The 15,043-nt window shown below is 46.4% G+C and overlaps 1 protein-coding gene across 1 annotated transcript; it reads right to left on the bottom strand.

Annotated features, from left to right (window-relative positions):
- HYOU1 (hypoxia up-regulated 1) lies at positions 1-14,554 on the bottom strand. Its single transcript, XM_033172340.1, has 24 exons — positions 14,359-14,554; positions 12,620-12,713; positions 11,935-12,013; positions 11,361-11,515; positions 11,029-11,105; positions 10,718-10,899; positions 9,634-9,749; positions 8,953-9,136; positions 8,583-8,717; positions 8,303-8,385; positions 8,065-8,197; positions 7,639-7,826; positions 6,863-7,001; positions 6,719-6,779; positions 6,116-6,198; positions 5,620-5,793; positions 4,745-4,947; positions 4,504-4,591; positions 4,047-4,169; positions 3,309-3,442; positions 2,270-2,354; positions 1,621-1,870; positions 1,273-1,356; positions 1-200 (listed from the first exon to the last, which is right to left on the bottom strand). The coding sequence occupies exons 1-24, from the start codon at positions 14,423-14,425 to the stop codon at positions 139-141; spliced, it is 2,979 nt and encodes a 992-aa protein (XP_033028231.1). The 5' UTR covers positions 14,426-14,554; the 3' UTR covers positions 1-138.
- Positions 14,555-15,043: the final 489 nt, after the last annotated feature.

Below are 15,043 nucleotides of genomic sequence, written 5' to 3' on the forward strand. Positions count from 1 at the left end.
AGAAAGGAAAAAAATGTACAGCTCTATTGTATTTTGTTGTCAGTCTGTGCCATGTTCCACTAACCAGGTCCATCATAAAAACAATGGTGTTAACTGTAAATAAATAGGTGTTGGTGCAAGAAGGGGTTTAAGGAACTGTTATAATTCATCATTCGTTCTGGTGTCTTCCTTTGTTTCCGACCTCTTGTCAGTTTGTGGCCCTGAAATGTGTAAGAACAGAAAAACCATAATGAATCAAAACTGTGCAGCACCGATGACAACTTTCCAAATCAAGATAGTGCCAGGGAAGCATGTTCAGATACACAAAGAGTAAGAAAAATTCATACAACAACAACAACAACAACAACAACAACAACAACAACAACAACAACAGGGTAGCTGGGTTAGAAAGCAAGAGCATGCAAATAAAGCCATGGTTTGAGACTCAAACAGCCCTGACATGAAAGAATAGGTACAATATTAGTGGATGGAAGAGCATTTGGAATCGAAAAGTAAAGGGTTGCCACCCCTACAAATCCCAACCCTAACCCTGGACAGTTCCAAAGGGATTTGGTTTTCAAGATTCCCAGTGCAAACCCTTGTGCAGTGCAGGGATGAGATAAACAGGAAGTAAGAAAAGGGTAATTGGAAAAAAAAATACATTGCCATCCTTGAGATGCATGCTGCATGAAAATTCAATCAGCTTTGTGTCACTTTAAACCCACACATTTGTGCCACTTAAATTCCCTACACATGCTCTTGAGGCCCCTTCCTCCATCAGGACTGTTCATATCACTTGGCGAGGAGCTTTTGCCATGAGCACCCTCCCCCTGGGTTGGCAGGGCAAGGATGAGAGAGCAAGCTTTGTCTGGGAATAGCTCATCTCTCTGTATTGCTGTCTTTTCTCCTCCTCCCTCCCTGAATGTTGGGAATGGTCTTGGTGCCCCTTGAGCCTCACAGTGCCCATTTCAGCTGCAAAAGTCTTTTCAGAAAGCAGCCACGTCTCCCCCTGCCTTGCAGCCAATCCCCAGGGTGGCATGCAGATTGCCAGCATCAACTGTATGAATTGACTATGGCTATTAAAATAGTAATTTGGACAACTTGTTTCCTTACATTGCTTTACATTGCTTCACATTGTGAACTTGATGCCCACAATAGCATGGCTCCAGAATAAAAGGTTCCTGAACTCCCACTATGATGTGGAGAACCCAAGAAAAATTCTAATTCTCTCAGCCCAATATTTCCTTACCAGAGTTCTGGTCAGTGACCAAAATAAATCAATTCATTCCTTACCAGAGTCTGGTCCCAATTCATTTTCCAGTGGTGCTTTTTCTTCTATGGGTGGTTCTTTGACTGGGCTAGCATCTTCTGGTGTATCTGGTTGGAAGGAAAGAAAAAAGGTATCCATAGTTGCAGAGGTTATGTGCAATGACCAAACTGGATGCACACCACATCACCCAAGAGAAAGTTGAGCCATTTACAACACAGCTCATGGAGCAACCAACTAAAGGCTAGAAGAGGCAGCCAAGACTGAGGACCCTTTTTTACACCAAGCAGTCTTCCACAGGGCTAGTTTCAAACACCAGGGAATATGAACAGGGGAATAAGAAGACTACTGATGCTGCTGTGAGACCTTCTCACCTTTTTGATTCTCATCCTTGGGAGGAATGACCTTTTCACCCTCAGGAGGCACAGTGGTGTTCTTGCCCGCTTCTGTTTTTGTAGTGTTCTTCTTGGGGGGCCTGATCTTTGAAAACTTGGCTTTGTTGAGGAGGTATTGCACTTCCCTGTCCAGAGCTGCAATCTTCAGCTCAATGTCTTTGGAAAGCAGAGTAGGCTTCTCGGTGGGTGACAGCTTGGTCTGTTCTGCCAGGGTCTCATTCTTCCACAACTAAAACAAACCAACCCAGGAAAACATATTATCCTTAGGCTCCACCTGAGAAGAACAGCCTTGTTTGGTGTTGCTCATTACCAAGTGCCAGTGGCCTTCTGATCTGACACAACTCCACTACTCAGTGCAAAATCACTGCTTAAAAGCTCCACGTGGCCTCTGCTGAGCCCTATTTCTACAACCATTCATTCATACCCCCCACTCCACAAAGCTGTGGGCTTACTGTATTTTGGCAGGATTCTTAGGTTTACCTGTGAACCGAACCTCAACATTCTAAATAAAAGACCGAAAGGGGTATCTTTTGGATCCTAGAGCAGAAGGGACAAGACATGCACATGCACAAACGCACAGAGTTTGGATACTGAAAAGATTTTCTCCACTCCTTGTGACCCTTCTTACCGTTGTCTCGTTTATAACTTTTTCCAAGGTGCTTAGCTCCACCTCTGTGAATAACTGATCAGCCTCTGGGATCATGCGAGCTCCCCTGAAAAAATGAATAAAAAATGTGTCTCCCTCTTGCCCTGAAGCAGTTTTCACACTGTATTAAAGCTCTCCAGTTGGTGTAATTGGCTCCTGTGTAGCCAACAACTGCTAAAGACAACACCTTCAGATTTACCATTCTAGGAAAAGTGACAACTGGGACACAGGATGCAGCACAGAAATATCTAGGCCAGAACATTTCTAGCTAATTTCAACTGCTAAGTTTGACAACCAAGTTAACAAGTGAGATGGACAGCAGGTGAAACTTTGGGAGATGGTTACAAAGCGGGATTCCCCCCCCCCCCAATGACCATGAGTGCCAATTTCTTTTGCCTCAGTCAATTTTCCTTTCTATTTGGTGACAAAGACATGGAATCAGCAACTCCGAAGTTCTATACAAGTATATATAATATTGCTCAAGGAAAGGAAAACCCCCCCAGTATGTATGACTACGGCAAAATACCAGCCCTCCATTAGAAAAGCAAACTCCACCACACCCTTATAGCAGCGTGCACATGTGTAATTATCTTGGTCCCTGATATGCACCCTTATTTCCTTTCAAGGTAGCAGAGATTTGGAAAGCAACTCTCATGGGTAAGAGTCTAGTGTTCCATGCTAAGAATCTCAACTTCTCACAAATGGGGACCATTTTCATATATAACTGCACTGGAACCTGCAGTTATTCTCCCATGAGTTCCACTATCAGCTTGAGAACAAGGCTTATTAAAATAAAACCATTGTGTGGTAAAACCAAAAATGGTTTCACTAAAAGTGAACTGCTTCTTTGTCTCCTGGTTGCCTTGCCCTTTGGGTCCAGAGAGTGCTGATAGAAATACTTTATTGTCACTGTACCACATGTTTACAGTGAGATCTCAGCTGCTAGTGTGAATAAGGTAATCCCCTCTGCCCCAACCCAACTCCCGTCCTCTCCTAATAAAGACATCTTGGTTGCTCATACTTGAGGAAAATATTGGAGTGATTGAGCAAGCTTTCCAGGGTAGCTAGACGGTCTGGCCACTTCCTTCTCTCCTCCACACGGAAGAAAATGCTCCGGCACAGCTTCTTCAGTTCAGAGAGCCTCTCTTTCAGCTCCTGTGAATTGGAATAGAAGTTAAAAAACTAAAATTCTGCCTTGGACACATATATCATCTTGCAAAGATTACTGATGGCTTGTAAATTCAGGAAGTAGGGGTTAAACATCCACAAACTGAGCCTGCCTGGAGACGCACTAGAACCCCTGCCTGGAGGCTCCACAGTGACAGCTATGTTATTATTAGAGCATCCAGTTCCCAGGGAGTTCAATCCCCTGTCCCAAAGTTAAGAGGGCACACAAGCCAAGTGTGACACTTGCAGGTTAGTCAGACATGCAGACCACAGGAATCCCACACAATGTTTGCAGCTATGAATGACAAAGTGCTTTGCCATGCCTAGAAGGCAGTGCAATCAAGGAAGACCAAGCAGGAACCATGTTTAAAGTTGTTCTCATTAACCATAGCAAGTCACCTTCTTCTGTTTCTCCAATTCTGACAAAAAATACTGGCTAAAATTTCCAAAATGCTTTTGGCAAAGGGAAAGCCACTTCTGTAGTCCAGATAACCCACATGAAACACACTCTGAGAATCTTTAAACTCTAGCCTAACAATATAGAGAAGTTTCCCCTGAAAAAGGTATTAGCAGTTAAAAGTAGTGCCCCAACCTTAGTTGTGGCTGTATAGCCTTCCTCTTCCATCCAGTTGGAAGCTTCGCTCAGCTTCTTGGAAATTTCCTCTCGCTCTTCTTCTGTTGAAACAAACTTATACTCCTCCTGATGTAGCTTATCCTGATAAAAGACACACACAAACACAAAATCAATCTCTCTGAAGCTCTTGTGACTTATGGGACCATTCATCAAACAGGAGTCTTGGGCTTTATTCACTCGTCCTCCTGACAGAAATTTAGCCAAAGGCGACACGGCAGCCTCCCTGACCTATTCCAAATTCTCTTACAGCTCAATTTACAATAGTGCTGCAACTTTACACAAAAGACAAGATAAACATAAGTTAAATGGCAGCAGAGGTTTGATGGAGAAATAGTTTTATGGGGGTGGGATCGTCGGCAACAAGATGAACCCGATAAAACCATCTATGCCCTCTGATCCTTTTCCCGGGACCTACCTGAGTCTCAAAGATGAAGGCCTCAAGGCCATTGGCCGACTTTTCCCTCTCATGCTTTGCTATGTCTCTTTCAGTCAATTCTTGCAACCTGATGTTAGAAAAAGGTGGGAAGGACAAGGTACCCAAGGTCACAACCTTCTCTGAATGGGAGAAGATAAAAAGCATCCCCATGCACTGACTGCAAGCAGTCTCATCCCAGCCCACAGCTAGGGGGCAGAGGCAGCCCTGAAGATCCACCTACTTCTTAACGGAGTCCTGCAATTCTTCTGGCAGCAAATCTGGCACATCATTCACATCCAGCTCCACAGCAATCTCCTCCACCAGCTTTTGTTTCTTTGGCGGCTTCAGCTTTTTCTCCTCGTCCTCGGCTGCTTTGGCATCATTGCCCTCAGGGCTCTTTGTAGGCTCCTCATCCTTCCCAGTATCTGTCTTCTCTTGGGCTTCCTAGATGGGAGAAATTCCAGTACTAACAGGAGGCTGTTTTCAGCCACCAGCTAGAGCCAACATTTGACAGGTTTGCTTTAATTTTAAATTTAAGCTGGGCCGGCCCTGCCATTAGGAAGAGAGGCAACTACCTGAAGTGGTAACTTCTGGGAACAGCCACCTACCCACTCCATTCCTTCCGAGTTCCCTGGCCATATCCTTCTGTTGTAAGATCTGTACCTGCATAACTACTCTGTTGCCCTCAGGGCTTGTGGTGGGCATTATTCCACTGACAATGTTGAAATAAAAAATTCAACTGCTGCTCCAGTCAGAGTTTGTATGCACAATTTGTTGTTGGTGGAAGCCACCATATTTGCTTCAGGTAGCAAAATGTCTTGTAATGGCCCTGGATTCAGCCATCACTTCCAGAAGCTAGAGTCCGCCAACCTAAAAACAGGCTCGGAACCATGTAGATGCTAAGTTTTCAAGAGAATTCCCACACAACCCCATAGGCACCAGACCTTAAAAGGAAGTGTCCCACCCTCTCCAATAAGTAGACAACAGTGGTTCAGGGGATTTGAAGCGTGAAAAGGTACTGTTCCCCACAATACACCCCTACGGATGCCTTCTCATTTGTCTCCTATCGGATAAAAAAGGGGGGCTCTTCAGTGACCCTCCTCACAGCTTGCTCACCTGGGAGTCCGATTTCTCTCTACCTTCCTCTTGTTGGTCCTCAGCTGAAGCATCTTCAGCAGCTTTTTCCTGAGATGGGGATGGTGTTGGCTGCTTTTCTTCCTCCTCACTAGCAGCCCCACTGTCATCCTTCTGGTCCTCCTTACCCACTTCCGCTTGGCTCTCCTCTTCCTCCTGGGCAACAGAGGGGAAATTCCCAAGGGTCAGTTGTAAGTATCTTGCACAGCTAGGCTTATTCAGGAAAGTCAGGCATGACTCTGAAGGGACCCAGCAGGTCCAGCTACAAGCTCTGCTGCGACAGTTACTTGCCATGGATTCCTTCTGACTCTTAAGTATTTATCATGGTTTTATCCAAAAACACAGTGCTGTTGAACAGGTTCACAGAACTCTTGAGACTAAGACCAGGATCCTCCCCTGTTCTTTTATCATATTTGTACCACTTTTCAAGTCCCCTGCTGACATTTGCATTAGGTTCAAATGCTGCATCTGAGCTCACCTGAACAGTCTCAGTCAAGTTTTCAGAAGCTTCTGGCACAGTGCTTCCTCCTCCAAAGAGACTGGAGATGGTGTTCCCAAGCTCTGCTCAAAAGAAGAAACATACTTAAGAAAGGTTTGGGTTCTACACACAGAAAACCCAGCTCCTGTCTGCCACCTGACCCATTCCCTCCTAAGGGAAAGATCTTTGGTTCTGCTTAGTGAAAGCCTTCATAATCTATGTGGCAACCTCTCAATCTTGGGGTGGGTGTTGGCTGGCAAAATAGCACAGACCACCTCTGCCCCTACAGCTGTAAAAACTACAACACCCTCAACGAACGTAAAACCTCCCATGTCTCCGAGTGCCAAAAGTGTCCTGGTGTATACACTGCCTTGTTTCTCCAGCATACTGGATTACTAAAGGTAGCCAGGAACAGAGAGGCCCCACCCCAAGGAACCAGTCCCTGCAACTGCAGCTTGCTTGGTTGGAAAGCTGAGGGGCAAAGAGTTGGAAAGGTCTCATTTCCGACCACTCAAAGTGATGCTGAAAACTGGTAAGGGGCTGATTAAGTAAAGATGCCTACATGGTACGAGAAGAGCTGTTGCTGCAACCCAACCAACTCACTTGTTAGCGTGGATTCCTCCTCTGGCTTGTCCTCCACCAGAGTCTCAAACACAGATTCTACCTGGGAGACAACACATGGAGCAGAATGAGATTGGAAGGTCCAGCAAGTGAGCCGGAGATGAAGGGCACAGAAGCGGTACTTACACGATCGAGGTTCAGCACACCACTCTCGTCCATGTTGAAATGAGCCTTGATGCCTTTGGACTCGTAATCCAAATGTTTCTTGAAGCTCTCGCCCACTCCTTGCAGCTTCACCCTTGTGAGATTCAAGGACCCAAAAGCTCTGCAGAAACCACACGAAGACACACATTGGGATGGGTGAGCACAGCGGCTGGCCACCCCTCCTTTGTTCCCATTCTCTAGCTCTTCCACAGAAATCACAAAACTTTGTAGAAACACTGAAGGGCAGTAATATAGATATTTTATTTCCTGGATACTCGACTGCAAGGGTACAAGTTCAAACAGCTGAGAACAAATTTGAGTTCCCAAAGCCGTAGTCACTGACATAAAGCTGAGTTCAGACAGAATCATAAACTCTGAAAATATGAGCCATGTTAAGCCTTTTTTAAAAAGAAGGATTTTATTAGGACTTTTCAAAATACTGTAGAAGAAGCAGAAACAAAACAAAGAAAATAAAAGAGAAAGAATACTTAAGGAAATAATAACAGAATAGAAATAAAAGATAACAAAAATAAGTAAAAGGGACTTCCAGCTACCACATACAAGAGTTCCTCAAAACAATCAAATGTTCAATACAGAGTAATATCTAGCCATTCCTCCCTCTCTGTTTTGCTTTTGTTCCTTATGCAAACCCCGTCAATTCTTCCCTCCTTAGACCAAATTCCCGGGCAGCTGTAACTACCATAACAAAAGGGGAAAGGAAAGCAAGAGCCAGCATGCTGACCCACAACTGCACTCACTTCAAGTCACTGTCACCCAGGAAGCCCATATCTGCGTAGTTGACGTGGAACTCAAAGTCATCTGTGTATCGGTTGAAGGTGATGACCTTCCGTTGGGGATACGGAGCCATGCGCTGGAACAGGATCCGCCGGTTGTGCTTAAGGCTCTTGGATTTATCCTCCTCTTCTACCTCACGGGTGAATTCAACCTAAGGTCAGGAGAGGATAGAGCACAGACTGTACCCCTTCAAGATTCTACCACACAGGAGAGCCAATTGCATGCCAACAGGGGTCTTGTCATTAAGGGACAAAGATCAGCACTTTTCTTGGACTGCTTGAGACAGAATGCCGAGACAGGTTTTTTTTTTTTTAACCAACCCTTTCCCTGAAATCCAAAGCACTCCCGTCAGCTGTTACTCTGATACTTGATAACGAACCACAGCTCACCTGGATGGGGAAAACAGCTGCATCACGGACAATGAAAGGCTTCACCTTAAAGGCTTTGCTCAAGGCAGCTGCTTGGTAGACGGCGCCCATTGCAGCTGCTTCATCTGCATTGATGTTCTTGCCCAGCTCATCCCTGTGTTGTCAACAGAAGAATGATTAGATGCTACCCTGCTCTGGACAGAGAATATTTTGAGGGGTGGGAGGCGGAAAGTACCACCAAAACTGGGCTGATGCTTACTTGCCAACTGCCTTTAGCAGAAATTCCTGCACCTTTGGGACGCGAGTGGCACCACCAACAAGGATCACCTGGTCAATTTCATTCTGGGAATTGGAGAAAGTTAACAGGGTCTGACTCTCTGAGCTTGAACTCTGTTACACTTTCTGAATCTAGAGTTCTGCTTACAAAGATGTAGGTAGCCTGGACGAAGCAGTAAGTGCTTCCCACCATGGCTTGCACTGTGGAATTCACGTTGTTTGGTGAAAACTAGAGACTTTGTAACAAAACCATCCGCACTTACTAAACCGATCTCAGCACTGCTGACCGCCTGCTGCACAGGTCCAGCGACCCGCTGGAACAAATCAGAGCACAGCTCCTCCAATTCCTGCCGTGAAACTTTGGCCTTGAAGTCAATGTCATCCAGCAAGCCCTCGATCTAGGGAGAGAAGCCAAGAGCATCTTATCTCACAGACACATGCAGCACTTCCTCTCTGAAGCCACCACACTGCTTCTACTGTGCCTTCAAAACAGGATTGAGACCTTGATGAAATGTAGAAGCCTTTAGTCTATACATAAGCAGATAGCTTGCTTACAATTGACTATAGCAGACTATGAAGGTTAGGCATTTTCCATGCACCCATGCCACACCAAATGATACGCACACAACCTACCTGGGCCACATGGTCAGCATTGGCACTTAGTACTGTTTTCACGCGATTAGCTTCCTTTAGCAGCTTGGCCATGGCCCGGAGGTTTTTCCGGACATCCTTTGATGGATGTTGCTGATTGAAGAGTTTGGCCAGATGGTCACGGAGGCGCAGCTCCATCTCCAGCCCTCCCAGTGTGCGATCAAATCTGAGGAGGAGAACGAGGCAGGCAGTGGAAGCAGCTACTCAAGCCAGCAGCCCTTTGCAAAGAAGTCCAGCAACTACCTCTCCAGCTACCACTCCTCTCAAAAAGGTTGATATCTTTCTACTCCCTCCCACCCCAAAACCAGCATCTTGGTTTTCTAAACATCCTTCCACAAGAGCCTTGCAGCCACATCAGACCACATGTCCATCCAAATCCAGCACCCCAATCTTACAGTGTCTTATGGGCAACCATCAAATAGGAAACGAATGCAATAACACTCTCCACATTTGCAATTCCCAGGAAATCACTTTAAAAAGAAGTGTTGGGGGGTGGGGAGAGAGGCATGTTGACTCCAGGTAGGGCCTAGCCAACATGATCCATTATGCATTTGTTTCATTCTGCTTTGTGCAATATGCCTCCCAGTTTGGACCTTTGTACTTCAGATATCCTGCTCTCTCTTGACTCCCTAGCAAATTTAATTCCAAGAAACAAGCTCTTACCCAACACCCCGAATCTGAAGCTGAGGCTGGGTTCCTGAGTCCTTGGTTTTCACTGCTTGGTAAGTCACGATGGTACACACAGTGCTGCCTGCTCCCATGTCATAAAACATAATATTCTGGAAATCAATAAAGAACCAATGCTAAAGACAGCAGGCAACAGCAGGCACAGAGGCATCACAGTCTGAAGGATGGTACATGAACGTCTGTGGGAAGTTCTGTCTCCAAGCTTAGTAGCTGGGGCAACCCAGTTAGATGGGTGGGATATAATAATAATAATAATAATAAATAAATAAATAAATAAATAAATAAATAAATAAAAATAATAAAAATAGAAGTCAGGCTGTTTGTTCATCTGGTCCAGAGGTGGGTCAGCCCTCCAGCCTGCAGGCCTAATTTGACCTAACATGGGTCCAAATTTGGCCCATGAGGCAGTTTTCTGCCAAGTATGCCCACCAGCCCCACACCAGATGTCATGTGTGATGTCAGGTGGGAGACAGGTAAAGATGCAGCTGACAAGATGCTATATTGGGAGTCCTGAAGAATGCTCCAGATTATGCATTGGCAAGGGAGGCTTGCTGTCCACATCAATCAACTGACAGACAAAGCAGGCATGCGGAACTCTTAACAGGCCTCAAGTCTCCACCTATGGTCTTGGTGACTCCAAGCCCAGTGGATCGGATGTGCAACCAAGTTCTCCAGAGGAAACTCAAGCCACAGAACCAATCCCTGCAGAAAGCAGGTTTGGAGTCACTGCCTATTGGCCAGTAGGTACTAACTTGAAACTTGGCTTGGCTTTGCTAACACAGCTTGCCTTGCTACAAAGGGTAAGTTGGTCATTAGATTTCATAGTATTATCAGATGAGTGGGCCCTGCTTGCTTGTGTATATGGCTAGCTGGAATTAGGGGAATGCAGAATCTGTACATAAAAGTTTGGATTCAAACAGGCAGCTCTCATTGACCAAGAAGACTGCCCTGCCCAAATTCCCTGTGTTTTCTAGGTAAGGTTACAGAGGCACAATGAGCTTGAGCCCTGGGTAAAAACCTCCCCACTCCCGAGCCACACACACCCTCCAGTTACAAGCACCTGGGCTGTAGCATTGATGTCCTTCCTTCGGAACACCCCATAGTTCAAAGCCACAGCTGTGTTATCATTGATGAGCTGCAAAACCTTGAGATCTGCCATTTTTGCTGCATGCAAGACCGCTCTCCTCTCCGCCTGGTTGAAGTAGGCAGGGACAGTGATCACAGCATCCTTGACAGGCTGTTCTGTATGATAAGGAGAAGGTATGGTGTGAGCTCCTGGTTCAGGTGCCTCTTCCTTTTTATTCATATGCTTGCTGACCAAAGAAGGAAATACAATTCTTGTGCCTCAAACACTCAAGAGTCATTTCTAACCTGCAAATTCCTCTGCCAGTGCCCGAGAATAGTTGAGCACCATGCCCAGGATCTCTTCTGGAGTATACTGCAATTTGCTGCAAGGAAGAACAAGAAGGATGAAATTCTAAATTCCTGATCCCAGCTGTCAAATGCCTCTTTTGAGCATGGGTGGGGCTCATCACTTCCACATACCACTTGCCCCTTATCAGGGCACATACCAAATACAAGCTGACCATGGCATTTGGCCAACCAAATCTATGTAGCAGTACTCCCAAAGTGGCTTACAGAAAGATGCCACAGCCTTTCTTGCTCAGCAGTGCCACGTGGCAAACCTCAAAGTGGAAACGTACTCTGACAGCTTGAAAGTGACTGTCTCCCTCCTTGCATCTTTTACCAGCTCATGTTCTGGGAACCTTGACTGGTACGTGGTCACTTGTGGGTTATCAATGCGCTTGCCCAGGAGATCCTGGAAATACCGGAAAGCCACTTTTGGGTTCTTGATGCCCTATTAAAAAAACAGGAAAAACACACAACCATGCTGATTCCTCTGGAATGTTCACCTATCCGCCATAAATTTCTTTTAAAAAGGCATACACGCCAGAAACCCTCAACAAATGAACTACTGAAAATACCCAAAGTGGCAATTAGGACCCTCAGTTTCCAAAACCAAAAAAGTCAACACATGCCACCACTGGAAAAGTCCTTCTCTGGAAAATGAGCTAACGTGCCAAAGAGGACCTGTAGCACTGTCTCTTCAAGAAATCTCAGTGGCGGGGAACATGTTACTGAAGCTGAAAACGTAAAGAGGAAGGTGCAGCAGAGATAGGACCCCAGAATAACAAGCTGTGTGTGCAAATAAATACTCTTGGTACAAAGTATAGAAAAGGCAGAGGGGATGTGTGTCTGGACATCTAAGGGACTTACCATTCCCACGGCATTGTCACCAAAGAGGCGCTCATTCTCCTTTAGAGTTACAGCCACTGGTGTTTTTCTCCGAGATTCCCTAGAATAACAAGAAAAATTAAACTAGAACTGTTTCCTGGGGAGATAGGAAGTTGTCTAATAACCAGGCTAGGCTGTTTATTCATCTAGCTGAAGCAATATTTCTGACTCAGGTCTCCAGTGGTTCTCCACAGAGAACAGAGGCACAATGTTCCTATCGTCTGGTACCTAATAAATTTAAGCAGGAGGTGCCTGGGATTGAATACGCGACCTCTTACAAACCAAGCAGGTGCCCTGTCACTCCACAATGGCCCTGCCCCAGAGTTTCCTGGGGTCTAACTTCTGGGTTCCTTGGAGAAATGCAGAACTGGTTTTCAACGCCAGGATTCAGCGCTGGAATAATTGAAGAGAAACACATCAGAGTCTCTTCTAAATAACCACATCTAAGATTAGGGAACAATAAGTAAGGGCAAAAGGAAGTTACACCTATGGGATGTTGCCCCATATCTTCTGTACTGCACCACTAAGACACGGATTTATTCCTGCACTGTAAGCGGTTGGACCAGTTGAACCTTGGGGCACCTTTACAATTCTGTGATGTGTCAAACCCTCCAAAACAGTTGCTGCCACAGTCACATTCACTGCAGCACATATTTAGCCCACTCACTTGTTTAAGACAATTTCCATTGGCACCCCAGGCTTCACAATGGCGATCTTCATAGATTCGCTACCCATGTCCACTGACATCACAGCCAACGAATCTGTGGAACAAAAGTACTGTGTCAAATTTACTTTCTTCCAGAAAGGACCTCAGACAGTACCCTCCAGCCTCCTTCCAATTTCTAATGCTTAGCTTAACTGATAAGAAACAAAAAGCCTTTTCACAGTACTGTATCATCCAGAACATCTCATTTGTAGGGAAACATCTCAAAACATCTGTTTATCTCGAAGTATTTTTAAAGCACCCTTAAACCATATTGCCAGGGAGGTTTATAGAAAGTAAATACAAAAAACAAACACACAATCAAAATGTAAACAAAATTAAAAAGCTAAAAGCTACAAAGTAGTAAGAGCATAATAAAACAACCAGTAGAATTAAAATTATGTCTACATGGAAATTAGGAGGCATCTTTCCTGCTACTGAAAGAAAAAATAAACTAGATTCCAGAGACCTACCCAGGCCTACTCTCTGGTAACAACTTGCTTCACCACAGATATAGGGGCACCTACAGGACACCCTCCAATGAAGATATTAATTTATGGAATTAATGAGTACTATGGAAGTACTCAGTCCTTTATGGAATAGGACTGGATAAAAAAAACTGAACCTCTGCTGGATGCCTACAAAAACAAGGAGCTATTATTCTTGCCAATGGACCCCATATCAATACCAATAAATGTAATATCCAGGGGCCCCAAAAGCTCCCTGCAAGCTATAGCAATACCTGCCGTAATCACCACCTCTCCTAATATGGTCTCTGAACCTAAAAAGGGATCTAAATCACTATCATTTACATCACTCAAAGTGCCTCTTTTCAATAACTAAACTGGTAAAAAAAAAGATCTGCAACAATGTACAGCTGGTTCCTCTTTCTTTATGCAACACAGCTTGTAAGGCTTACATGTTGACACACATTTTTTACAGAGGTGGAAAATAAAACATGCCACCACCAAATAAATAAATAAATGTAGTGCAGCATCAGCAGCATCCTTTACAAAAGTTGTCTCCATCAGGTCCCACATGGACCACGGCCAGTTTCTGCATTCCAGTAGTTCATAATGAATCCAACACCAGATAAAATGGAAATGCTTTCACTCTCAGGGCCATGACAGACTGTCACTACCGGCACCCTAGGGCTACCTCAAGGTGTGCACAGAAACATCCAAGGAACACTCTGCCCTTCCTGTTGGTCAGTTTCGTCCTGCCCACCTGCAGGATACACGTTAGCTTTTCAGACACCACTAGGTGAATAGCTCAGTCGGTAGAGCATGAGACTCATTACCTCAGGATTGTGGGTCCGAGCCCCATGTTGGGCTAAGATTCCTGCATTGCAGGGGGTTGGACTAGATCAGGGTCCCCCAAATTTGGGTCTCCAGCTGTCTGGACTACAATTCCCACCACCCTTGGCCACTGGTCCTAAAGGATAGGGATGATAGGAGTTGAAGTCCAAAATCAGCTGGAGATCCAAGTTTGGGAAACCCTGGACTAGATGATCCTAGTGGTTCCTTCCAACTCCACAATTCTATTATTCTGAGACGAGCAGGATCAAACCATGCGATGAAAGGGCTCACTCCTGCCCAACTCCGCTTAGCGAGCCTGATCCTTCGGGAACTTGCAAAACCACCCCCAAGTAGCTCTTTCCCAGGTCCTTCCATCGGACCCACGGGGGCGAGAGATGCACCTACCCAAGTGCGCAGGCAGGGAAGCCAGCAGGAGGAGGGGCAGCAGCGGCCACACGCGTGCTGGAGCCATCCCGACGACCGAGGGCCGCCAAACCCCGATGTGGAAACAAAGGCGAGGCAGCGAGGGCACTTTCCTCCGACAGACCCGAAACGGAGCGGCCTGAAGGAGCAGCAGCGAGGCCCGGCGCCAAGGTTCACCTGGAGACCTAGAGGTTCCCCCACCCCCACGCGGAAGAGGCCGGCCAGCGGGAGCCTCCAAGGGGGACGCCGCTCTTTTCGGCCCGGCACGTCAACCGCTATCTCCTGGGGCTTCCTGTCCGACCGCTCGCTCTCGGCTCGGACTCCGCGGACGCTGTCCCTCCCGCTCTGGCTGCCTCTCTCTCTCCCCGGCCGGCCGGCCTCCCGGACTCTCTCGCTTGCGAAAGCTGGGCTCCGCCCTCCTTCCCTCCCCGGAGCCGGACGCGGCGCGAGCTCATTGGCCCGGCGGCTCTCACCGCGCGCTCCCCATTGGGCCACGTTTCCGGCGCCGGGCGCAACGGCCGCAGTCATTGGCCGAGGGGCGGGGCTTCCTGGCGTGGCGGTGGAAGCGACGTGCCTGACCGGAGAGCTCCTGAGCACGTGCAGACTGCTCGCTGTCCTTTGGCCACCCCCAGCACCTCTTATCTGTGCTGGCCAGCCACTCAATCAC

The sequence above is a fragment of the Lacerta agilis genome, chromosome 15 (assembly GCF_009819535.1).
Source record: "Lacerta agilis isolate rLacAgi1 chromosome 15, rLacAgi1.pri, whole genome shotgun sequence".
Classification (NCBI taxonomy): Eukaryota; Metazoa; Chordata; class Lepidosauria; order Squamata; family Lacertidae; genus Lacerta; species Lacerta agilis.

Coding starts and splice junctions, on each gene's coding strand:
- HYOU1 (XM_033172340.1), bottom strand. CDS start 14,425: ATGGCTCCAGCACGCGTGTGGCCGCTGCTGCCCCTCCTCCTGCTGGCT. Junction 7,002..7,638: donor CTGGGTGACAGTGACTTGAA/GTGAGTGCAGTT, acceptor TGGTTTCTGCAG/AGCTTTTGGGTCCTTGAATC. Junction 6,780..6,862: donor GTGTGCTGAACCTCGATCGT/GTAAGTACCGCT, acceptor GTTGTCTCCCAG/GTAGAATCTGTGTTTGAGAC.